This window comes from Triticum aestivum, chromosome 7B (assembly GCF_018294505.1).
Source record: "Triticum aestivum cultivar Chinese Spring chromosome 7B, IWGSC CS RefSeq v2.1, whole genome shotgun sequence".
Lineage (NCBI taxonomy): Eukaryota > Viridiplantae > Streptophyta > Magnoliopsida > Poales > Poaceae > Triticum > Triticum aestivum.
Window position 1 is genome coordinate 761,963,398 of NC_057813.1, and position 25,943 is coordinate 761,989,340.

The 25,943-nt window shown below is 44.8% G+C and overlaps 1 protein-coding gene across 1 annotated transcript; it reads right to left on the reverse strand.

The window, feature by feature from the left end:
* Window positions 1-21,752: 21,752 nt before the first annotated feature.
* LOC123159166 (uncharacterized) lies at window positions 21,753-22,539 on the reverse strand. Its single transcript, XM_044576997.1, has 2 exons — window positions 21,903-22,539; window positions 21,753-21,778 (listed from the first exon to the last, which is right to left on the reverse strand). Exons 1-2 carry the CDS (start codon window positions 22,537-22,539, stop codon window positions 21,753-21,755), a joined length of 663 nt encoding a protein of 220 aa, XP_044432932.1.
* Between the last annotated feature and the right edge of the window lie 3,404 nt (window positions 22,540-25,943).

The following is a 25,943-nucleotide window of genomic DNA, read 5'->3' on the forward strand; positions in this document are numbered from 1 at the left end:
ACGGGACGCAGTACTGCAGCCTCTGCCTGTCCGATAACGGGTGGGCGTAGCAAACGAGTGCCAGGATCTCCCGACAGCCGACAGCAACTCCGACGTGGGCAAGCGACTTCAGTCCGCTTCCACGAGACCTTGACTACACAGTGCGGACGTGGTGCTTCCGGCAGCATTGACAGGTGCATGGCATCTACGGACGGGGCTTGCTTGCTCCACGAAAATGCTCTCATCCGTGCTCTCTCGTACGTGCCACGGTCTCAAGGAGGATATCAGTTGGGAGCGTCGTTGCAATATCTGGCGCTGATGTTGGTGGATGTAGTATGTCATATGTCTCCGGTCGGCGGGGCTCGTTCCTTATTTTAGGGTAAACAACTGCTTCTTATTACTTAGTTCATAGCAATATCCGCCGGAGAAAAATAAGTGTCTTAATCTGTCTCAAAATATTTGTCTTAAGTAAAAATTTGTATTAAAATTAGTACAAAGTTAAGACACCTTATTTTGGGATGCAGGAAGTACGTCGTAAGTCTCCGGTCAGCGGGGCTTGTTCCTTTTTTTTAAGGGCAAACAGCTGCCTTGTTATTACTTAGTTCATGGCAATATTCGCCTTTGCAGTGCCGGATGTTCTCATGGTTGGCCCTTCGCAACAGTTGCTAGACGTCTGACAGGCTGGCAAGGAGGGGGTTACGGCACCAGGACTCTTGCCCATTCTGCAACCAGGAGGAAGAAACAATTAACCATATACTGGCAGACTAAAAAGAAACGGAGGGAGTATTTCATAATTAATACTAACTAGGTCTCTGCCCGTGCGTTGCAACGGGAATAAATGCTCCCATGACAATAAAACCGAAATATCGTGGAAGAAACCACTACCATAGCAGTGTTAACAGGTCGGCAGAAAAAGATTAAGTTCTCGGCCATCTTAATTTAGTTACATATATGTTCATTGCCACTTCTTTAGAATATCATATATATCTAAATATAGTCTAAATGTACAAAACAATATTATTTAGTAATCTATAGCATCTTATATTTTTTTCGTGAGAAACATCTTGTATTTGACTATTTGTTGACAGAGGGAGTAGTAGATTATCATATCAAAATGTCCCTGCATGTATGATTATAACAAAATCCTAGATAAAAATAATCACAACAACCATTTTTGTGCATAAATAATTCAGTTTCTCTACAATTAGATTACGTGATGCAAATCAAAATCAAAATCTTTAACTTCTCTATTGAGGGTAGAAATAGTAAACAGCATCTCATTGTATACTTCTTAAATCTTTTTCAAGAAATGAGCAAAACTAAATAACAAAATCATTTGTATACTTCTCTATTTCACCATCTCACTTAAGTATTCCAGAATCATATGTATTTTCCAAGAATACACGTGCACCCTCTCTACAAAATTTATCCTGGACCCTTATACAGTAAATATATGCATTTATGATCTACAATAGAAAAAATAACAAATAAATTAGACATTCTGGATGTGTGTAAGTATGACCATCGAAGTATATCTTAGCTGACCTCGCTCTCCATCCATATCTCATCTTCTAAAAGACATTTTAAATCTCGACGTGTCAAGGTTGTGTCATGGATATTCACCAACTTGGTTTTGCTAGGGAAGGACATGATGTATTGCTTCATTTCAGTAAAAGTAATAGTGCAGGCATTTTCTTTTGAAACAACATAGACATAAGTAAAGCTTAATGAGTAAAAAAACATGTAGTGGTTGTTTGTATAGGGAGTACATTCAATCCAAGTATGCAAGTCAAGGTATTTTTTTTCTCGTTGCCGTTTTTTTATTGGTATGGACCGAAATGACCAGTTTTTGAAAAGTCTCAGATTTTTTTCTCCTGAAATGTTCGAACAAAATTTGAATTCAAAATCAAAAACTGTCAACATATTTTCTATTATGGCAGTGATAAGCTCATCACACGCCCTAGAGCAGGCCGTGGGATTCGAATCAACCCATCTTTTTTCTTGCTTTTAGCTATGAAGCGGCCAGTGGGAGAGTCACGAAAAAAATACTGCGTGAGCAAGAGGGATCGATGGCGCTCTATCTCTAGATTGAAGGTAGTGTTTTGACGCATGCAACGATTACCACGGATAAGCGCGTGTAGAAGCTGATCCTCCGGTTGCAAATACGTCAATGCAAGGAGCTCACCTCGGAGGGTGCGACGGACATGGCGAGCGGAGCATGGATGCAGTGGCGGCCGTGGCGCAACGTCACCCGGAGGACGACCTTGAGGTGTTGTACACCGGTGAGACCGTCCCGACTGTCATCGGGTCACCGGCGTCCACAACTTCTCTTCCATGAAGGTGCACACAAAGGATCGGCTAGAGAGAGAAGAAAGAGATATATGAATCACGTATTCAGAAAATCCAAATTGAGAGCGCATGTGCACGGCGTCAATGGGAGATTTATTTCCTTCTCTTCCAAATTGAGAGCTTTTGACACGCGGCCTTAACTGCCCTGCAATCTCCGCAATTATCTTCCCTACGCACACGTGATTGCTTCTTCTGATTTGTTTACCGATTGGCTAGGACCATTATGGGATGCAAAAATATCGACAGCAAGAAAATCGCCAGAGATATTGCTCTCTTTTATCAATCGTATTATCAATCGTACGAGAGGGGGTTGGACGAAGAGTTTGACGTAAGAAGGGAGAGGGAACACTATGTTTCTTTTAGGTAGTGTAGAACTGTAGATAGATGTAGGTAGATAGATTCCGAATTGAGAGCTTTTGACACGCGGCCTTAACTGCCCTGCAATCTCCGCAATTATCTTCCCTACACACACGTGATTGCTTCTTCTGGTTTGTTTACCGATTGGCTAGGACCATTATGGGATGCAAAAATATCGACAGCAAGAAAATCGCCAGAGATATTGCTCTCTTTTATCACTCGTACGAGAGGGGGTTGGACGAAGAGTTTGACGTAAGAGGGGAGAGGGAACACTATGTTTCTTTTAGGTAGTGTAGATGTAGATAGATAGATAGCCAAACAGAATTGGACTGGGAAGAGAATCGTGGACCACATCGATCGAGACGAGAACGTACCCAGATCGAGAGCAATTTTGCCCTGGCACTATCGTTTCTATGTGTTTTGAGTTTTATTTTTTTTGAATTTCTATGTGTTTTGAGTTTGGAAGCCTTTTTATGCCATATATAAGTAGCTAGCTATAAACGCTTGGACCTACGTGGGTCTCCGTCTGCGATTGCAGACCAAAATAGATCGACAACAGAATTATACCTTCGGATAAAACCTTCGGCTTCCCTTCCTTCCTTTGGCCGGGAGAGGTTGCGTTTCCCGATCCACCTCGATCGCCATGGTCCCTTCCTTCCTTTGACCCGCCCATATTATACATCTATATCACAGTCGGAGTCGTTGGCATTGGCAACGTACGCAAGCGATCAACCCTCGTACACGACAGTGCCATGGCCTCACCAACACCATCGACCCTCCCGGCGGATCTGCTGCTCGAGATCATTGCGTGCTCCGACACCTCCACCCTCGTCCGCTGCGCCGCAACCTGCAAGCTCCTCCGCCGCGACATCCTTGAACCCTCCTTCCTCCATCGCGTCACCCGGCAAGGGGGCGTCGTGCCCTCCTGCCTCCTCGTTTACCTCAAAGACCATAAGTGTTATTTTCCTCCACACCGCCAGCCCCCAATCTCTTTAGTCCACCCAGACACGCTCGCTGCCACATCCTTCTGTGACAACCACCTGGCCCCCTTTGTTTCACGCCAAGCCAAGGCCGAAAACCTACTCCGCCAATACGACGCCCTAACTTCTCGCGGTGGCCTCATCCTCCTCCTCCGCTACTGTGTCTACAGAGATGAGCCTCGGTCCGACCTATGTGTGTATAACCCTATGACCGGTGAACGCACCTTCCTCTCTGATCCACAGAACGTCTGCGCAAACTACATGTATAGAGGCAAACAATCATTCGTCGTGCTTACCCCCGCAGATGGCATCCGCTGCTCCTCCTTTATGCTATTGGTTGCCGAGGTCAGTTGCTACCAGGGACACTCTACGATGATTAGAACCGCCACGTCGTATGGCACCGGCTGGGGACCTTTCATCGAACATGTGAGTGACGGTTTCCCATCGGGGATGATCATCGTCAGTGACGCAGTAGTTCTTCACGGTGGCGTCATCCATTGGCTTCTTCAGGATTACAAAGGAATCCTTAAATATGATGTTCTCACAACGAAGGCAAGCATTGTGAAGCTTCCACCCATTACCACCCGCTTCATTAGCAAGGGCCACCTGGGGCTAGATAAGTCGACGGGCGGGATGCTACGGTTGCTGGCTGCAGACAAGTTCAAGATATCTATGTGGCTACAACTCTCATCAACAGATGGTGGTTGGGAGACGGAGGCCTTAATCGATGTCGAGGAGAAGCTGCAGTTGCTGGATCCTAACATCCATGCTATGATCGGCCGTGGTCATGAGCTCATCGAGTTCGTGAACTGCGCGGAGAGGAGTGGCGTGGTGTTGCTGCGCGTAAAATTTCAACTCGTCATTCTTGATGTGAAGACAAAGAAGATGCGTTGTTGTCAGGAGAATTTGGACAACTCTTCGTTGTTAGAGGTTGACCTGCTATCACGACTACAAGCCATGAAAGTATTTTCCTAGTTATAATTAGCCTGCAGCTTCAAGCTGCGGGCAAACGTTGAAGAGTAGAGTAAGTAGGAATTGTCCTGAATGAAGTTTTACCACCCATATATGGTGGTGTGCAGGTGTGAGAAAAACCGTATGTACATCTATTTTTCATTTGACAACTCTAGTAATTAAGGTGTGAGATATTCATTTCTGTACATTATCATCTAACTAACGTTTACACTCAGGTCTAGTGTGTCACCTCGGATGCCAAGAGAGATTCAGGCTTTACTCTAAAAGATAAAGGAGTTATTCAGGCTTGGGCTACTGATGATGTCTTTGGCCTGATCGGGACATGCGTGATTACGTTGTACGTATAATATAACTGTTGAGTTGGGTCGAATATTTTTTACAGAGTTGGGTTACATTTGGACTTAGTGTCGTAGTGTGGGTAGGATACATGTAGTGTCGGAGTCGAACATGTTGTACCCTTGGCCTCTTATATATGAGCAGGCACCCCATGTTATAACCCATGACGGCTAGATAGCGACAGACACACAAGGGGGAGCCGGCTGCTTGTGCCGGCGCCCGGGTGGCCGGTGTTCTGGTAACTCAGGAAGGAGCGCCCATAGTCATTGCCCTGAGGAGTAGGCGAGCTTGCCGAACCTCATTATTGTTAGGAAATAAACCACAAATGTATCACTGCATGTGATCCAGGGTTGTGTGCGTATGCGTCTGTGCGCAGGTATGCACTGGGTCGGGTTCGTAAGACAGCGGCCGTTGGCGTGAGTCGTGGGCTGTTCGTGCATGGCGTGGATGTAGTTAGCAACAAATAGTTGCATGCATGGCTGAGTTAGTTAGCTCGTGTGAGTAGTGCGGTTAGTGGTGGCCGAGTAGTGCAGCGGCAAGAGAATTCTGTGCGTGTGTTTGTGGTAGCTAGCCTGGTGTGTGTGCACGGGTATAAAGACCCACCCCATATGTTCTCGTCGAGGTGCGAAATCATGAGCCGAGTCTAGAAGAGCCAGTAGATGATCATAGTCTCCGCCGGGACCCTGGTGTGCATCCGGTCTGCAGGAGAGAGAGCTCCTCTGGGTAGGCGTCGGTTTGTTGCCGAGCCAGGGTATGTGCTCAGTAAAGTGAGGCCTTTTCGTGCGGTTGACACGCCCTTTGTGCGACCGGGCATTTGTGCGCCGGAAAAACAAGTGTTGCTCCATCGTCCTCCTTCGTTTGTGCGAATGAGAGAGAGAGAGAGAGAGAGAGAGATAGAGAGATAGAGCTGGTTCGGGGTTTGTCCCAACAGTTAACAAATCTTGGTGTCATCATTGTGCTATGTTTTCTTGTTTCCTAAAGAATCGACCGCTTTCCTCGAATTAATTGTAACAAGTGGTATCATGAACAATTGTACCTCGAATTAATTCAGAAGGAGGCTTGTTTCCTTGATCGGTATCATAAACCGAAGTTGCCGTAAAGCAATAGGTGTTGCACGGTTGACATAGACCTGAAGAAGTCAGGTGAAGAGCAATCTCGGTGAGTTGCGATTCAAATCAGATCAGGTGCGTCGTTTCATTCGAGCGGCGGCGGCGTGACACATGCATAGAACAGCAGAAGAGTCCTGGAAGAAGCGCGTGGCTAGCGGGGGCCTGTGCAAGGCCTAGGTCGCGTGGGGTGGCGGGGCTTGGAGCTTGCCTGGTTTGTGTTTGGATGACGCCTGAAGAAATTGGTGCACGCCTGGCTTGGACTACCCAGGCAAATAACTAGCCTATCAGGCGTATCCTTTTGGTCGCCCGGGCGAGTGGCGGTACTAGCCTGGAGCTAATCCAGTTATTTGTATGTAGGATCTGGGATGTTTGTCCATATTTTATACTCCCTCCGTCCCATAATGTAAGACGTCCTTTGACACTAGTATAGTATCAAAAAACATCTTACATTATAAGACGGAGGGAGTATATTCTAATCCTTACTGAACTCCCCCGGCCCCAGGTCACACGCCAAACAGCAATCGGCCAGGCTGCAAAAATCAAAATCTCAGGCATCCCAGGCACGTGGCCCAGGGCAGCAATCAAACTAACCCATAGAAGAGGAGCTACGCATCCATCGGAAGCAAGGGCTGAGGCAAAAGCATATATCTTAGTGTCGGGAGTTGAGCAAAGACACGAGTTAGATTCACACGAAGACCAGCTAGTTGAATCGCTAGTAGTAGGCGGAGGTTTTGTTCCTGTACTTAGGGCATTGCGTGCAAAGCTCAGATGATTTTTTCACAGGGTCACCCGTACAGAGGACTACGGCGCCAACGGTTACCAGGTCTGAGGTGGAGAATTTCAACGAAACTAGATGTTTGGATTATGGTAGACAAGGGTGAACAATTTGTTGGCACGACAGAGATGCTCGAAGGCGTTGTTGCAGGAAGCCAAGTCAGCTAAGATGGTGACTGATGATAGGGAGGAGTTACAGTAGAAAGCAGCCCGGACTATACGATTGTGTCTATCGGACCAGGTTATTTATCATGTGATGGATGCGAATACGGCAAGAAAGATCTAGGAGAAGTTGGAAAGTCAGTTTATGTCCAAGACTGCGACGACCAAGGTATATCTGAAGCAAAAATTGCATGGGCTGAAGATGTAGGAGGGGTAAGACCTTGTTGAGTATATGAACACCTTTAATCAAGTTGTGACGGATCTAGCATGCTTGGATGCAACGGTTGCTAACAAGGATAGGGAAATTCTGCTTCTTTGTTCATTGCCATCGTCCTATGACCACTTGATCACTACTTTGACACATGACAAGGAGACCGTCAAGAATGAGATATTACTGCGGCATTGCTATCGTATAATATAAGAAAGAAGAACGCGATGGAGGTATCTCATCGTGAAGGTTTGCTAGTCAAAGGTGAGGAGGGAGGAAGGGATATGAGGTAGGGAAGAACAAGAAGAAGAAAAAGAAAAGTGTCATAATTGTAAGCAGTGGGGACATATGAGAAAGGACTATCCAGATCTCAATGGTGGGGCAAGTGCTAATATGGCAACTCATGGTGATGAGGAAAGATAGTAGTAGTGATGTCGGGAGGCAGTGGACAACATGGCCATGGCAGCGCCCCCTTTCCATCCTAGAACTACCACGCCAACGGCCACCGTGCAGCACTCCTCACTCTCGCCAAGCTGGGAGACGGTCAACCTGCTGTCGTCGATGCCGTCCATGGCCTCGTCCACTGCGACCACAGTCATAGTGGCCGCGACCACGATCAGGACTCATGTATTTTTGTATTTTAGAGTGTAAATAGTTCCAAGTTTTCCTCTTCACTGGTGGCCGCTGACCCTCGTCTTACCTCCCCGGCGTCGGATGCTGATACATAGGAACCGGTTCAGTTTCTATGAGGCACACACAAAGCAGAGGAAAAATAACAGAGTATTAGTGCAGTTTAGGTGAAAGAGAGAGACGGGCAGGTTTAGACAATTGTTTAACTGTAATCAGGTTTAAGCTAACATTGTCATGTAAAATATTACCAAGTCAATACCAGAACCACTGTCCAGACTTCTTAAAAGCGTATGTGCCTATTCTGAAGCATACTGCCACATTCAGCTTATATAACCTTGGTAGTAGTTTGGTTACCACATTCAGGCTAGATTACTACATGTGTATTTACTGGGAGTCGCCTTGTCAGGATGGGCTCTAATAGGTGTGTCATGTGTATGTTTCACAGCTTCAATACATACTTGATTACAGAAAGCCTAGCTTTTAATTTCTAAGTCAAAATTATAGACATATGCTATCTAAAAGACTTCTGTTCTGCATGCTCCTGTTCTGCATGCTATAACACAATTTGATTTTATTTAATCTTTTAAGCCTAACTTCTTTTTGCTTACAACAGCTTCAGTGTAGACTTGAGTAGATATTTTTCCAGTCACTTTTTTATGCCTGCTTTAAGTATTGTGTTTCTTCTGAAATTGACTCAAATTATGATATTACCTACAGAAGGACACAATGACAAATTCAACGCAAGATCCTGCTGGTAGGAGACCGAATACAATACAACGACAACTTGGTAATAATGTTTTTGTTCACTTCAATTTATGCCATAGCAGCAAAGGTAATTAACATTTGGGATTAACATGCAGTTAGGGACGCGTCAGGTAATGTGCACGCTTCAGAGGAAAGAGATGATGCTACAATGAGCAATCTCTAAAGTAACTAGTACATGAAAAATCAACCCCAAAACATTACGGACTTTAAAATAACGATTACCAACACACATGACAAACATACACTTGTATAAATATATAGTTTGTTCGCAGTTAAATCTTTGCATTACACATGAGGCAGTGGCTATGTGAGGCTTAATAACTGGTAAGCTAGGAAGCATAATAGCTAGTTAGGAAAACATTTTAATCGCTCTAAGACGAGAAAACTCCAAAAGAAAGGGGTACCACCATTCCTTGATCTTCTGCGTCTCCGGGTACGAAAACCTGTGTGCACACGACGACGGGGCAGGTTTATCTGCAGCAACACGGCATTGCTCGTCTGACCAGAGTGACTAAACAATATCTGGGCAGGACGGTCGAGAGGGACATTGGGGGCCATCGAACGTAGCCTCACCTGTAGGTCAGTTACAGTATCCAAGGCCCAACCACCACATGAGAGGTGATGCCACAAGGAGATAGTGGACCGAACAACAACAAGCAGCCTTAGTAGCAGGCACCCATCTGCTGAAGTGTAGGACCTCAGATGGAGCTGATCTCCGTTGAAATTGGTTATTTCGGGTCCTAGGAACGGGAGTTCCAGTGTGCCTGGGGCTGCAAGTCGGACGTCATATGTGAGGATCTTGACATCCTTGTATAGCAACCAGTGGATGATCCCATCATGGAGGACAACTGCAGTCTCATTGCGGTCTATTTCCAGCCACCGCTCCTTTGGAAGGCCTTTCTGAGTCGCGACAGGTCCCCATGCACCGGTCGAGGATGTGAAGGTTTGGACTTTGATGGTGTTTGTACTGTTGTTGCCTATGCCGATGTCGAGATCACGGACGAATATCAAGAAGGAACATCCGATGCCGTCCGCCGCGGTGAGCAAGACACATTGGCGAAATATTACGGTATTATTCGGGATGCCTGGCGTCTCGGACAGGAGGAAGGTGCGGTCAACGTTGATGGGATCATACACACAGAAGCTAGAACAGTAATAGTGGTCTCCTCTTAGGAGGACAAGGCCGGCATGGGATGTCACCAGAGAGTACTCCCTAAGTAGGTCAATCAGATCACGCGACTTGAGAGGACTCAAGTGGTCCTCGAAAAATGACACGACGAGTGGAGTGGGAGCAGATCGCGCCTGAAATAACTTGTATTGGGTGAGGAGAGGATGCACGGGGGCTCCTGGTTACAGTGTCTACTATGACTAGAAGAACGCCCGTGCGTTGCAACGGGGCCACATTAACTTTAAGAGTTCAATATTACGACATTGGCGACCTTTTTTACCATCAAATCCTCACGCACACGCACACTCTCCCTCCCTCTTCCTCACTCTCTATCCCCCTCTCCCTTTCTCTCTAACACACACACATATCCATCTTATTGGGTACGGGACCATAATCCATCTATTTGACACATACACGCTAGTGCATAACAATATAGATTATGTGTATTATATTTGCCACCAGAAATGAGCGAATTAATTTCATGTAAATCGACCAGCCACAGCTCCAAGAATACGCGAACGAGGTGGCTCGGGTCGACGTCGGCGCCATCCAGCGCGGGCCTCGGGCCCGCTTCCAAGTGCACGTGCAATGCACGTCTTCACAAATATTATAACCAGATGTGAGAAATCACATGCATAGAAAAGACATTCTGATAGCAATCCAAATACCATACTCAATTGAATACCTAACATGGACAATACTCTTATTTCTATGCGCCAGAAAAAATGGAATAGCAAATCTAAGTATGCCTACATACGCTCAGATTATATATAAGAATCTTGGGTGAATAATTGCAACAAAGCACTAAGCAGCGATAAATTTAAATAAAAAATCCATTAACTATGCAGGCAGCAGGCTTGTTACAACATAGAGAGATAGGAAAATGTCACCTCCAGTAATGTAGCGCAAAGGAGTGGAACGAAGCATGAATGAGCGGTTGTCTGTTCTTCTCCATGTACATGGATCAGCAGTAGAGGCCAAGTATATAAGTACTTGACCGAACTCCACTCTTTGTGTACGGAGAGCCATGTCACCTTCTCGCCGCTGCAGCATGGGAGGACGGCTGGTTCACGTGACCCTCCAGCTGGGGGATCCATGGTGGCTGACCGTCGAGCTCGAGGCAGAGAAGTTGAGGGCAGTAGTGGCAAGATCCATGCCGGCCAACCGGGCGAACATGAGGTCGTCGGGGAGGGACACATCGGCAAGATCCGGTCACCACGCGATCTGAAGAGCAACAGTGATCTCCACAGGCTGTAGGCCGACGACGTGCTCCATCCCCTGCGATGGGGTGACCATGACGGTGGCCACAGCTCCTCCTGCTCGCCTCGATCTCGGCGACACACCCTGAGTGTAGGAGGCAGCAACGACCTCGACGAAATCATGGCCTCCATCCCGGAACGCAATCATGTCGTTCTAAATAAATGGATTCAATCATGTGACTCTAATTACTTCGGATTGTTATGTGCACACTAAGCGGGGTGCAGTTAGGAAAGAGAATGTTTTCTAATTAAAGTGATTGAGTGATTTAAGGTAAGGTTAATTAATTTAGATTTGATTTTTAGTGATTGTTAGTAAAGTATGATGCGTCTTTAAAATCTTTTATTTGTTTCCTTAAAATCTATTATTTGTTTCCTAAAGAAATTTGCAATAATGGAAGGTATCGGTTGATTTGGATAAGTTAGTAAATTTAGATCCGTGATTGCGTGCACGTTTGGAAAGTGCTGATTTGCAAGGAAAGAGCTGAGGGGTAAATAAACCGGTGAATAAGAAACCAGCATCGAAAAAAATCTACGACGGTTAACCTAGAAAAAAAACCGGACCAAAGCGGTGGGACGAAAAAAAACCTGGAAGCGAGACTACCAACTGCTCCATTAGGAGTAGAGATAATTGTTAATTTGTAATGCACCTGAATTATAGAGCTGAGTCCTATTTACTACTATTCTCTTTGTGAAATAATATAAGAGTGTTTTAGACGGAAATTCCCTGGCACGGACGGGCTCGCCTGGTCACGGTATCGTGAGGCGTCCACTGCCTATCAAATATGAGATGAACACTGTATTCCAGGTGCGTACATGGGATTATTTAATGCCATCTGTTTGACGGGAAGCAACGACGTTTGTGTGGCGCATGCAGACGGACGTCTGGTTGAATAGATGGGGCCATGCGGGATGTAGTACGTTTGTGCTGGAGACCTTATCCGTTGCCTCGTCCAGCGGGTTTCACGGATTAATTAACTTGTAATCAATCTACTACTTACTGTGTTTGAGAGAGAAGGGTATTTTTTTGACATCATTGAGAGGGGAAGTGTGTTCATCAGTTGATTGTGCGTTCACGTCACATCAGAGAAAAGGAGCAGGGAATATGCGTGTTAGGTTGTTTCTTGTAGCTAGGAAATCTTGTCCACGAAAAAAAGTCCAAAACAAACCTTGAACTGGTAAACATAAACTGAATCCTGAACTATCAATCACTTAAATCAGCACATCAAACTCTTTGATATCGGTCTATTTTAAACCTTGAGCACGTTCTGAAAGGGATTGTTGATACGATAGGTCGATCTATGCACGGACGTGAAGCATCTTTTATTTTACGTAACAGGACATTTAAAAATAACAAAAAATGTGATACTCACACATAATCAAACTTGCAACCTAGCGCCGTTGACCCACTGTTGCGAGCCTCTCTAACTAACGACTGTTGGTGACAAATGAGAAGCCCGACAATATTTAACCATATACCGCAGCGTCGAGATTTGAAAACATTTTTGACATTTTCTAGAATATATATTTTAAAATTAAATAATTTTAAAATACTAATGTTCTTAAAAGCAAAAAAAAATTATATTATCAAACATTTTGACATTTTCCAGAACATGTTTAAAAAAAACAAAGAAGTTTTGAAAATGTGAACCATTTTCAAAATCTGCAAACAGTTTTTAAAGTGTAAACGTTTAAAAAAAGTACATTTTTTCGAGAACGTGAACATATTTTGAAACCAGAACAAATTTTAATGTGCGAACAATTTTTCCAAACACGGACATATGTGAAACATAAACATTTTTGTTAAAAAGTGGGAACAAATTTTGAAACCTGAGCAAAATTTTAAAATGGGAACAAATTTCAGAACTCAATTTTTTTTAAACATAAACTTTTTCTGAAAAATGGGAACACATTTTGAAACCTAAGCAAAATGTTAAAGTGCGAACAAATTTTGAGAACTCGGTTTTTTTGGAAAAATGGGAACAAATTTTGGAACCTGAACAAAATGTTAAAGTGCGAACACTTTTTGAAATCTTAAGAATGGGAACAAATTTTGAAATTTGTTCGCACTTTAAAAAAAATTAGGTTTCAAGCATGTTCGTCTAAAATTTCTTGTTTTTTTAGAAGTGTTAGCACTTTAAAAAATGTTCAGGGACTTAAAAAATGATTCACGTTTTCAAAATTTATTTTTGTCTTTCATAAAATGTTCGTAATTCCTAACGTTTTCACATTTTTGTATATTTTTTGGAATTTTAAATGTGTTTTTTCGCTTTATGAATATTCGGATTTCAAAATTCTTGACAATTCTAGAAAATGCTTCGAAACACTTTTTTTCACAATGCTTGCCAAGCTTGTTCTATTTTTTAACCTACCATTAGTCACATTTTCAGCTAATACCTTCTCACCAAGCTTGTTTATAAATATTCCATTTTCCACAACCTTTCGGCATTCGACTGATACTACATGCAATACAATGCTTGGCTTTTCACAGGCCATAAAAATTATTATTTCCACAGGCCATAAATATTAGTACTCCTTCTGTCCCTAAATATAAGTTTTTTTTAGATATTTCACTATAGAGACTACATTCGGATGTATATAGCTGTCTTTTAAAGTATAAATTTACTCATTTTGCTTTCTATGTAGTCTATAGTGAAATCTCTTAAAAGACTTGTATTTAAAAACGGAGGGAGTACTATTTTTTAACATGTCATCCTTTTTTTGCAGCGTGGCCGAATCATACTTTGCTGGTTGCACTTGCACCATGCATGCTTGGACTCTGTACTACTATCACACTTGTGTTAGCTGACTGTAATGATCCAAGGAGTTAAAAGTCAAGATGCTGACCAAAGAGCTGAAGTCATGGTGACTGAGCCACACGTTTTAATCAGAATGGTGCAGAGATCGGTTTAAACCATCGGCGTCCTGTACAGTGGGAACATGTGCACGCTGTGCCGTGACCGCATCGTCATATCAAACGGCGCCTGAACGTTTACCACTGTTCCACTGTATGTAGACCACTGCTACCCTCTACGCTCGCATTCAATGCACCGCAACACACGTCCTTGTTCGATTCGCACGCCCAGCGGGTGCAGGCGAGCTCGTGAGCTATATCGCCGCTCTCCGTTTTAGATCACTACTTTAGTGATTTAACCGCTCCGATACTATATATATACTAATTACTACTGACCTGTAGCCGTGTTCTTTGATTATGGATTCTGGTGGATGCTCTATATAGTAAAATTAGGATAAGTGCTAGCGTAACATGGACAAATTTACTAATATTGCCGAAGAAACTTATACTTCTGTAATTATTCTCTGCAGGTTCTGCCTGTGTAATAGCCAAGAATAAGAACTGCACTGCGTTTCATTTCAAACTATATCCCTAAGTTCATGTATATATCGGAAGCACATATACCAGCCAGGGATTCTGATGCGTGTTATATATTGAAAAAGTAGGAAAATAACTAGTGGGCGGATATAGTTGTCTATCGCAAATAAACTTATGCTGTTGCAATTATTTTTCTGCAGCTCCTGCGTAATACCTGATTGAAAACCACATTCCTTTCAGGTTCAGCAATCAACGTGAGAACCCTTAGCACATGTACCCTTAATTCTTCCAAGTGAGGCAACACTCCATTATCCTGTAAAAAATTATGTTCAAAACTACAATGAAATCAAATTATTTAGCGATTCTTCATCATCGCCGCCCTTGCCGCAGTTGCGGTCGCTGCCCGGTTGCACCTCGACACCTGCCTGCCGAGTGGCACCCGAGATTGCTTGGGTTTTAAGCTCGCAGCTATCTACTACCCCGTCTCTGCGCTTGACGCGGCTCATGTCAGGGACGCTGACTCCTCCTCGAACATGCAGTCCGGTGGTGCGTGCTCCTAGAGCCAGGACCTAGCCTGGGCCTGTGCTGCTTGCTTTCGGCGTGCCTTCGCCGTCGGCCCGGCAGACGCCCGTGGTTCTGCCGGAGCCTCCTCGGATAGTCGCCAGTACGTGTGCTGCAAATGCATGCATGCAGTCTATGGTTCGCTCAAATGGATGTATATACACATATTTCAGTGCTAGATACATTAGAGATACAATTAATATGAATTAGAGGGAGTAGTAAATTAACTGTACTATATACAACATATGTATTGACACCTCAACACATACTTGTTCGGGATCTTTTTTGTCAGTTGCCTAGAAAAGAAATTTCGTCATCATCTTCCTCATCACGCCTGGGTCGGTGCGCACAACAACAGCGGCCGGACCGCTGTCCGTAGCAAGATGTTGTATCCAAGCCCTGTTGACGGGCGAAATTTGTCAGGGAGGCGTCCTTGTTGGTAACGGAGGGCTTTCGGGGGTAGTTGTAACCGCCGATAAAGATCAAGACGACGATTGTAGCGACACCAATGACATATGTTAACGATCCATTCTAACGGCCTCCACCCCATGAACAGAGTGGTAGTGAGTGACATAATATTAATTCAGTGTGTTTTACTTCCTTCCTCGTATACATAGAATCACACCCTGTATCGAAGAACTTCTGCCTCTCGACCGTAACCCTATCTTTACGGAATAAAACTCTATTACACTGCAAAAAACATAGAATCACACTAAACATACAATAGTTTCATGTTTTGCCGGCGAGATGGTAGGTCGATCTCCAACAATGAGAAACCCCGATCTTGCATATGCATCTCCTTCATCTCTAGATTAATGCCCATGTATGTACGTAGGATGGAGTGGGCTTTTTACGCTTTGACGGATCACCAGGGGTAGTCTTCAGGGTGGCTGGCATAAGTAGCGACGCACCCCCCCCCCCCCCCCCCTCCACTCTTAGTGGATGTGGTCATTTGTTCTTTGATCCCTCATCTATAGAGATCCGTGATGAACAACAAGATGGAGCAGACGATGCTGTCCGCGGCAGTGAGCAGGACATACATTTGAAAATCATTATCTTTTCTCCGAATAAGTGGCGGTTTTGAGAGTAATGTGCGCTGGTCATGTGGTTGTACACGCATAAGTGAGAGTAGCGCTTGGACTTGGATCGCATGTTGGGACATATGCACATGAGGACGACAAGGCGGCCTTGAGATGTCAGATGTTTGTATAGTCCGATGATGGCGTTGCTTGTATTGCGCGGCATGCATGGCGAAAGGTGGCCGGTGCAAAAAGACGTGGCGACGGGGGTTGCCGAGTGGACAAGAGTGAGGGCTTGTTCTTTGTACTCCCTCCGTCCCAAAATATAGCGCGCCCACGCTTTTCAAGGTTTAACTTTGACCATAAATCTAACCAACGAGACCGACTGCGGCGGGAGTGAAAATTATACCAGCGAATTCGTATTCAGAAGAAGTTTTGAATTATATGATTTTTGCTCCCGCCGCAGTCGATCCCGTTGGTTAAATTTATGGTCAAAGTTGAAGCGCGGAAACCGAGGACGCGCTATATTTTGAAACGGAGGAAGTAGGTACCATAGGTGGAGTAGACGAGGTATAGTTGACATGCTGTAGCAAAGAAGGAAGGACCGAATTGGACTGGAAAACGTACAATTATGTACATGCAAAGAAGGAAAGACCGAAACGGTACGACCGGTCAGCAGCCTCAGCCTGTTGCTATCGGAGATGTATATATTTTGATAAAGGTATATATGGCATCAGCCAGTCCAGGAGGTATATGTGATGATCTGCATGTACGGCAGCATCCCTCCTACTCGTGAGGAGCAAGGATCGTGCCCAGTAGTTAAATAAGTTCAGTTCAGTCACATGTGTTGTTGTACATGTTAAATGAATAAGCCTGAAGCTTGCTGTGTTCTTGCTGTGGCCCTGTCTATTTTCCAGTTCAGTTAGTTAGCTGCAGACCCAGCACGATCCAAGCTCATGGGATGGCGCGCGCGCAACTATTGGACCGTTGCAGGTTTTTCGCTGTTTCCGTTATGCAATGGAATTAAAGGCAAGACAGAAAAGATGCAGGAATTAATGCGTCGCAAAACTGTCTCCTGTGTATGTGTTCCTCTAGGTTCAGATCGAGGCATCCACTAATCGCGTGTGTCTAGAACTCTAGATCACGGCACCAAAGCTGTCACCGTAGCAGTTAGCACATCAGGATTCTCCATTTAGTACACTTCTCTCATTGTTTGTATCTAAGCATGTAGGTTGCATGGTACTACATGGATTCATAGCAACCTCGCTCCTTGAGTTCACTAAGATTGTTTTTTTTTTTGAAAAGGAGGATAACCCGCTGCCACGTAAAACGAATCCATGACGCAGGAAGCGAGGCATGTAGTATTTTCTCATCCAACCGAGTTGCATACATCAATTGTGCAAATGTTCCGGCGCACGTCTCAGAGCGTGAAGTTGCACATAATGCATCACAATGTCCAATCGTCAAAGTAACTATTACATGGAAAATCAATGCAAAAAAACTAGGTACTTCAAACCCACACACGAAACAGGCACTTGTATAAATATATAGTTTGTCTGTGGTTCAATCTTTGCATTACACAGGGGGCAGAGGCGCAATAATTAGTAAACTAAGAAGCATAATAGCTACTCCCTCCGTTCCAAAATAGATGACCCAACTTTGTACTAAAGCTAGTATAAAGTTGGGTCATCTATTTTGGAACGGAGGGAGTAGTTAGAAAAATATTTTCATGGCTCTTAGACGGGAACCCAAGTCAAACTCCAAAAGAAAGGGGTTCCAATATTTCTTGATCATGTGCATCTCCTTTGTCTCCAAATCAAGTAAAACGGTTTGGGTGCGAAAACCTGTTTGCACACCACGAAAGGGCAGCAAACACGACATTGCTCGTCTTGCCGGAGTGCGTAAGCAAAATCTGAACAGGATGGTCGGAAGGAAGATTGGGGAAAAGCGAACGTAGCTTTGCCTCTTGGTTACAGTATCTAGTGCCCAACCACCACAAGAGAGCTGATGCCACAAGGAGATAGTACACCCAGCCACGACAAGCAGCCTTAGTAGCAGGCACCCATCTGGTGACGAGTAGGACCTCAGGTGCAGCTGGTCTGCGTTGTAGTCAGTAATTTCGGGGCATAGGAACGGGAGTTCCAGCATGCCTGGCTCTGCCGCGCGAACGTCATAAGTGAGGATCTTGACATCCTTGTATAGTAACCAGTGGATGATGCCACCATGGAGGACAACTGGAGTGTCATTGCGGTCTATTTCCTTCCACCGCTCCATGAAGAAGCCTTCGTGGGTCGCGACAGGTCCCCATGCATCAGTCGAGGACATGAAGCTTTGGACTTTGATGGTGTGTGTAACTTTTTTTCCGATGCCCATGTCAATATCGCCGACAAATAGCAAAAAGGAGCATCCAATGCCGTCCGCTGCGGTGAGCAAGACAGACTTGCGAAAGCTTATGGTATAACTCAGGATGCCTGGCGCCTCAAACTCGAGGAAGGTACGGTGACCGGTGATAGGGTCGTAAATGCACATGCCGGGCAGTAACAACGGTAGCGTCGTAGGAGGACCAGGCCGCCATGGGACGTCACGAGACAACACTTACTAAGTAGGTCAACCAGGTCACACGACTTCAGAGGTGCCAAGTGGTTATCGAAGAAGGACACAGCAGCAGGCGTGCTGGGGTGGACCAAAGAGAGGAGCGGCAGCGGCAGCAGATCGGCCTTCAAATAATTTGTATTGAGTGAGGAGAGGATGCACGGGGCTATGATCCCTCCTTGTTTTGTGACGCGGCGGATGAAGGAGGGATCAAGGATATTGCGACGAAGAAGCTTGCAGACGGCGGCGCAGCGGACGAGCGTGACGGGGTCCGAGCTTGCGACGATCTCGAGCAGGATGTCCACCGGTAGAGTACACGGTGCCGGAATATTCCGTCGGCGTTTCCGTCGCGCCATGGTGCCTCCATACGATCTAGGTAGCGACGACCTGAAGAACAGAAGGAAAGGCGCCATTGCGATCCGCCGGCCTTATTGCTTCTTTATGTGGAAGACATTATGAAGAAAGAAAGAAAGAACGAAAGAAAGGCGGCCAGATATTGGAGTTGGACTGTGAAACGAAACGTGACCGACGGAAAGCAATGCGTGATAGGCGGCCGTACATACGAATTCCTTTTTCCATCGTGCAAGAGAAGGAATCCAATAGTCCTCGGGATGTACGTACGTAACCACCTGCTCTCTCTTTTTTTGTCACATCGACATCGGTACGTAGTTTGCAGGTGATTTTCCGAATCATGCAGGAGGACTGCAACAATGACCAATGACATGAACAAACTATCTTGTTTGAGAAAGCAAGCAAGGAAGGAAATGCATCCCGAGGACGACAGAAGCTGAGCTACAGACACAAAGTTGGTTCAGGCATTCAGACGAGCCAGTGGTCCAACACGATAACAGAAACCAAGGGCATAATTTTTTCTAGAAAATAATTGTCAAGCCACATCATACATCAACAACATAAATTGGCATTATTGTTTTTTCAAGAAAATAATTGGTAAGCCACATCATACATCAACAACATGAATTGGCATTATTTGTTTTCTAGAGAAAATAGGCTTTTTTAAGGAAGAAGAGAGATGTATGAATATCATAGTAGTGATTGAGTAGTGCTCCGAAAAGAAAAGAAAAATAGTGGTGTATTGAAACGATGCATTCTGCATATCATAGTGATTGACTAGTGTCCGGAAAGTAAAAAATAATTATCAAAGGAAATATATTAATATCACAAAGATACAAATTACAGCCGTCCTTTGTACCAACAAGAAGTCCAAAGATATCAAGGATACACACAGTCAAAAAAATAATAAAAAGAACAGAAGAAAAATACCCTGCCACGTTGATTAATCACTAGCAACAACAACACTATAAGCACCACCGAAAACAAACACGCGGATTACAAAAGACAATCTCAAAAATCAACGCCTCCAAGAAGGAAACAATGCACAAGCACTGTTGTTGCCCGATCGAAGAATTTGGGTTTTCACTCTAGAGAATGTCCGAATGCACCAAAAATAATGCCTTCAACAAGGTCATTGCTGGGAACAATCAGTAAAGGCCAGATCATGTGTTTTCACCCTGGGAATCAAGACTTGGTACTCGAGGAGCACCACCAAAATTGCAATCCTCCAGTGCTGCCACCAAACACCTAGCACACAGTCTTCAATGCATCCAATACACCCTTCCACCAATGCTTCAAGACCTCCCATCGTATCCGCCATGACTTTCTCTACCTCTATCTATGACTTGGGAATCTTGACTTAGACATGTCCCATGACTCGGATAAGAAAGCGAAGTTTCATGATGCGCCCTATTGAAGCTGTGCTGGCTGATAATGTGAGCGTGCGCAACCGGAGTCTTCCCAATCTAGATATCCAGGGACACAAATCCGTATAGATCTTCGATGGGGAAGACCCAAGAAATCATGTCGCCTCGCCCTGCAGCCATCCCCGTGGCGGCACCACATCCGAGACCAGCTTGTACGTCAATCAGGAGGCACCGAACCACGGGAGAGGGTCACAAACGGCACAACCAGCGCCCGGTGCCAGCATGGAGCATGGTGCACCGGCAGGGTAGCCGTCCGCTGATCTTCTCCACGCTCTTGTGCTCAGCCCAGGTACCGGGTGCATGTGCATGGCCCTGGTGGTGAAGCGACATGCATCCAGCCCAGCAATGGCACATGCGTTTGCGTGCTTGGCAAAACTTATGTTGTAGGCCATGCAGAAGACATTCTCTTGTTCCCGAGTCAAAATCAGAAAACCAAAACAATACAAGCATCATTAGCAATCAATCACCACAATACGTTTGCCCTACATTTTGCACCGAACACAACGAATGACGGTAAGTGCTAATTCCTTTGATGATGTTACTAATTGATCGGGCCCGCCAGTTACGCTGTCTTGGTGCCGGGGAAGGCAGCTGCAGAAGTATGGCGAGGGACTGGCGACGATACTGGCTCGCCCGTGGTAGCGCTGCTATGGCCTGATTGATGATAGATTATATAAACAATTCTAGTTTAATCACAATTAGTAATCACAGTCCATATTTTACAAAACCCCGCTTGATCACAGTCAGATATTTTACGTAAAGCCCTTCTTATTTTGCAGATGAGCCCTCTTCTTCCTCCATGTAGGACTTTGCGCTATGGGCTGTCGTTCCCCTTTTCCTCTGTAGGGATCATGATCAAGTTTTCAAAAGCAATCATGCTAATCTAGAGACGGAACTTGATTCAGGTCATGACATGGATGTCCTTGGGGATGGCATTGAAGATGTCCACTATTCCGTGCTAATGGAGAAATACACTTCTACTCCCTCCGTCCATAATATAAGAACATTTCTGACACTAGTGAAGTGTTAAAAACGTTCTTATATTTTGGGACAGAGGGAGTATAATTTTTTACAACTTGACGATCCAAAAACAGTGATTAATATATGAAGTTAATGTTTTTCAATTGTCATATTTTTTTCCGGGCGCCAGCCAAGACTAGAAAAATGAAGTTCATATAAATACTTTCTCTCACTTTTATTTCATATGATGCACAAATAAAATAATTTCGTGCCCTTTAAACAAGAGGAAGATGAACACACTGCATAAAGTATTAAAACCATATGACTTGAGATTGAAAATAAACACACATGTGAAATTGTGAACATAAACACACTCAATTCGGTACGCGCTAACTATTTTACGATGAAATGTTGAAGCATATTATTCTTGTGGGCTTGCCAAGCAGATGCGTCAAGAGTGTCAGATCTAGAAGTACTTTCTTCGTACTGTATCTGTATAAAGTTAAAGGGAAAAGTTAGAAACATTGTAAACACGCTATGAAGAAATATAGTATCAGTCAAATTTGGACGTGGCAGCAAGCCAGCAAACCAGACTAGGCATGCAAGAGGAACTTACAAGAAGGGCTCAGCAGGTCCAGCGCGGCGCGTCTACCCTGGGCTGCGATCCTTGATCGTACAATCTCAGCCTGAAGGGCTATTTCAGCTTCATGAGCGCTGTTGTTGTTGCTGGCGGTCGCTGCACACGAGACGTGTAAGTCCACTTTGCACGTTGTGCAATGGTAGTACGATGCCCGCCCCACGCCTTTGTCGCAAGCGGCACAGCAGCCATCGGCGACGATCAGTGTGAGGTCGTGCACCGGGTACGTGTGGCGCGCGCTGCGCACAACCTGGGGCAGCCGTCTGCAGGTCGGGTGCATGTCAAACCCGCATGGTGGGCAGCGGTAAAGGAAGGATCCTGGAGCGCAATGCCCCATGCAGACGTCACACAAGAGGGCCGCGTCTTGGCGGGTCTGGATGAGCACGAGTGGGTGCGCTTCATGCTGAGGAGAGGAGAACGTCTGCGAGTAGCCGACACAAGAGTCGTGGATTGCAAAGTCGCAGCCTGCGCTGCAGCCATATCCTGCACCGGACAAGTCTTCACAGCACATGTCGCAGCGGAACGGCCCAGTGTAGTGCCGCTTCACGAGCTCGTGCCCTGGATACGGATGGGAGAAGTGGCTAATAACGATGTCCTCCTGCCGCCATTGGGCCATCTCTCTGGTTGTCTGGCTCGTGTGCTCTGTGTGTTTATGTGTTTGCTTTGGATGGCATTGGAACTGGATATGCATGGATACTTATAGCTCTCCAGGATGCAAAATATAGTGAAGCTGAGGTCCTTTGTCAAGTAGTACAACAGTTGTTTTTGAGTTAAAATAAAATGTGTACTTTGTCTACTCGATTATAGGTTGTTCCAGCTAGACATTCTTGCCCGAAGTAGTTGCCGAGCATCCTTGAATTAGTCCACTATTCGTTCATCTTTTTATGAAATTGCAAGTCAAGTGGATGAAAGCCTAATCGTGCATAGAGCGTCCTTCTTAATAAATCATTAACCGTTCATGATTTAATGAAATTGCAAGTCAATTGGATGAAGGCCTAATCGTGCATAGAGAATGGCTGTTAATAAATCAACACCGTTCGTCTTTTTTATGCATAGAGTGTCGTTCTTAATAAATCAATAACTAACCCCACATCAGCAGTTGGTGGTAACAGGAAAGAGAGGCTAGCAGACACCAACTGACACAATATAAAATTAATTTAGGCATGTAGCTGTATACTGTATATGGCACAATCATTTTTGTACCAAATATACTTACATTCTATGTGTTAGCAAAGACTCAATCCACCTCCTATCTGCCCTTGGATTCTTTCTAAGGGCATGTACAATTGTTCCGACGCTGGGCGTCTGTAAAACTTCTCCACGTCATGTATAGACATCGTAACGGACAGCCTATACATCAGGGAGTCTATTTGACTGTTGCTATAATCACCAAATTTCACGGGAAAGGAGAGAGGTGGTTTCCGTGGAAGATGGGATCCCATCGACGATGCTCTCGGTACAACGGGAAATAGACTGTCGGTAATCAGCGATTTTCATGCTAATAGACTGTCGTTATTTCTACCTACGGACTGTGCTATTTTTTTCTTCTCTCTCCCCCGCGCCATCTAATTTCCTACGTGGCCTGTGTTGCAGACAACTGACTAGACACTGTTGTACATGCCCTAATTCCGCAAGATTCGGCCGGGTCCAGCCTCCGAATGAAAATGTAACATTGTCTGCAAGATTTTGAGTTAAAATAAGATCCAGCCGTTAAACACACCCATACGCCTCCTCCACAAGACAGTCAACCCACTAGTAGAAAATCAGCCTTTCGTTCTAGCCTGATCGTGAGCATTAGTCCAGGTCGTGTTATGAACCGGGACTAATGTGAGCATTAGTCCTGATTTGAGCAGCTAGGACGCTGGACGGGGCTCGGCTGGCATCGGTCCCGGTTCAAATGGGACCTTTAGTCCTGGTCCGGTTGGTTTCGGGAACCAGGACTAAAGGTCCGTCTTCAATCCCGGTTTAGACCCCAAGCGGGACTAAAAAATTGACTATATATACCCCTCGACCCTGCCCGCCCTCTTCTCTGTTTTGTCCTCAAAGAAGGTGGGAGGTGTCCTACTTTTTGTTCCCTTCCTATGAACAAGTAGTGCAACAGTTGTTTCCGAGTTAAAATATATATTGTGTACTTTGTTTACTCATTTATCGGTTGTTCCAGCCAGACATTCTTGCCCGAAGTAGTTGCCGAGCATCCTTGAATTAGTCCACTATTCGTTCATGTTTTTATGAAATTGCAAGTCAAGTGGATGAAATCTAGTCGTCCATAGAGCATCCTTCTAAATAAATCAATAACCGTTAGTGTTTTTTTTTCTGAAATTGCAAGTCAATTGGATGAAAGCCTAATCGTGCATAAGCATCGCTCTTAATAAATCAACACCCGTTCAAGTTTTTTTATCAAATTGCACGCATTTAGAAGAAAGCCTAGTCGTGCATAGAGCATCGTTCTTAATAAATAAATAACTAACCCCTCATCAGCACTTGGTGGTAACACAGGAAAGAGAGGCTAGGAGACACCGACTGACACAATATAAAATTAATGCAAGTATGTAGCTGTATACTATATATGGCACAATCATTCTGGCACCAAATATACTTACATTCTATGTGTTGCCAAAGACTCAACCCACCTCCTAATTTGCCCTTGGATCCTTTCTAATACCACAAGATTTGACCGGGTCGAGCATCCGAATCAAAATGTAAGACTGTCGACATGATTTTACGTTGTTTCCACCCTCCATGCAGCCAGTAAACACATCCATACGCCTCCTCCACAAGACAGTCACGCGCTCATAAGTGGTTCGTTTGATTTATTTTCAAATTTTATATGCAAGATGGTTTCAATCCTTCATTGATTACCTCCAAAAAGAACTTCCCTAGCTACTTTTCTCCTTCCTCTTTGTAGAACCACCATTGTTTCATGGCCATCTTCGTCCCAGAGCTTAGGAAGTGTTTCCTTAGCTGCTCGCAACAGAGCCTATATGGGTGAGCTTGACGTCACTACTGAAACCTCCACCGATGCCAAGTTGTCATACGGATTAGATTTCATACAAATTACATACGGACGTATGTAAACATATTTTAGAATCTAGATTCACTTATTCTGCTCCGTATATAGTTCATATTAAAATCTTTAAAAGGAAAAATGAAAAGAAAAGAAATACTAGCTTGCATGCTGACGCAGCGGCGCCGGCATGAGAAGGGACGGTATCGACTATCAGGGCGTCTCTGTCGACTTGCGACGGTCTGCTCAGCATGCATGTAGCTAGAGATCGATGATTTGTACATACGTGCGGGTCACTATCCATGCATGCATGCATGCGGCAGAGCGGTATCCATTCTCCAAACGAAAGAGTCTTATTGGTACATATTAAAGGGGGCTTGCGGCTGGAGTCTGACGTACATATTACATCCAGCGTTCCTGGCTAGCTGGTTATACAAAGCTTTCAAAGTCTAAAAAAACACTCAAAGTCTCAAATACACAGGATTGCATTCTCCAAAGTCTACTTGCGACGCCACAGAAAAGGAGACAAAACGGCATATGTGCCGTGACACCTGCGCCGGAGATTGCGGCACTATTGTCGCTCCATGGTGTGAGCTACAATCCACCGTCCGTTTCTTTGGAACTTTCAACTCCTGGCAGTAGTCATCTCTGTACTCCTCTACTATAGTTGGAAAGGTACAAAATAAAACCCTGGTTTCTCTTCCAGGTGAATGCCAAATAAGTTTACCTGTCACAAAATACTATTACACCATACTACCGTCATCTCCCCCACTCTGCTATGCTCTTCTCTGAATTTCATTCCAAACAGCTGCTGTAAGCGAATCTGAATTAATGAATCATGCCCGAACACCTAGCATGCATAAACAACACACATGACTCACTCAAGTCTCATCATGCTTGCAACATACTCTTAATTATTTTTTCACAACATATCAAGATCTGTCACCATGATTCGAACAGCGATAGACCAGTTTAAAGAACGAGTGCAATAACCAACTCGTCCATCACACCTGACG

Excerpts from the sequence above, each read along its gene's own strand:
- LOC123159166 (XM_044576997.1), bottom strand. The coding sequence starts at position 22,539 with ATGGCCCAATGGCGGCAGGAGGACATCGTTATTAGCCACTTCTCCCAT. Across the intron at positions 21,779-21,902 it reads GGACCTGCTGAGCCCTTCTT|ATACAGTACGAAGAAAGTAC; the intron begins GTAAGTTCCTCT and ends AACTTTATACAG.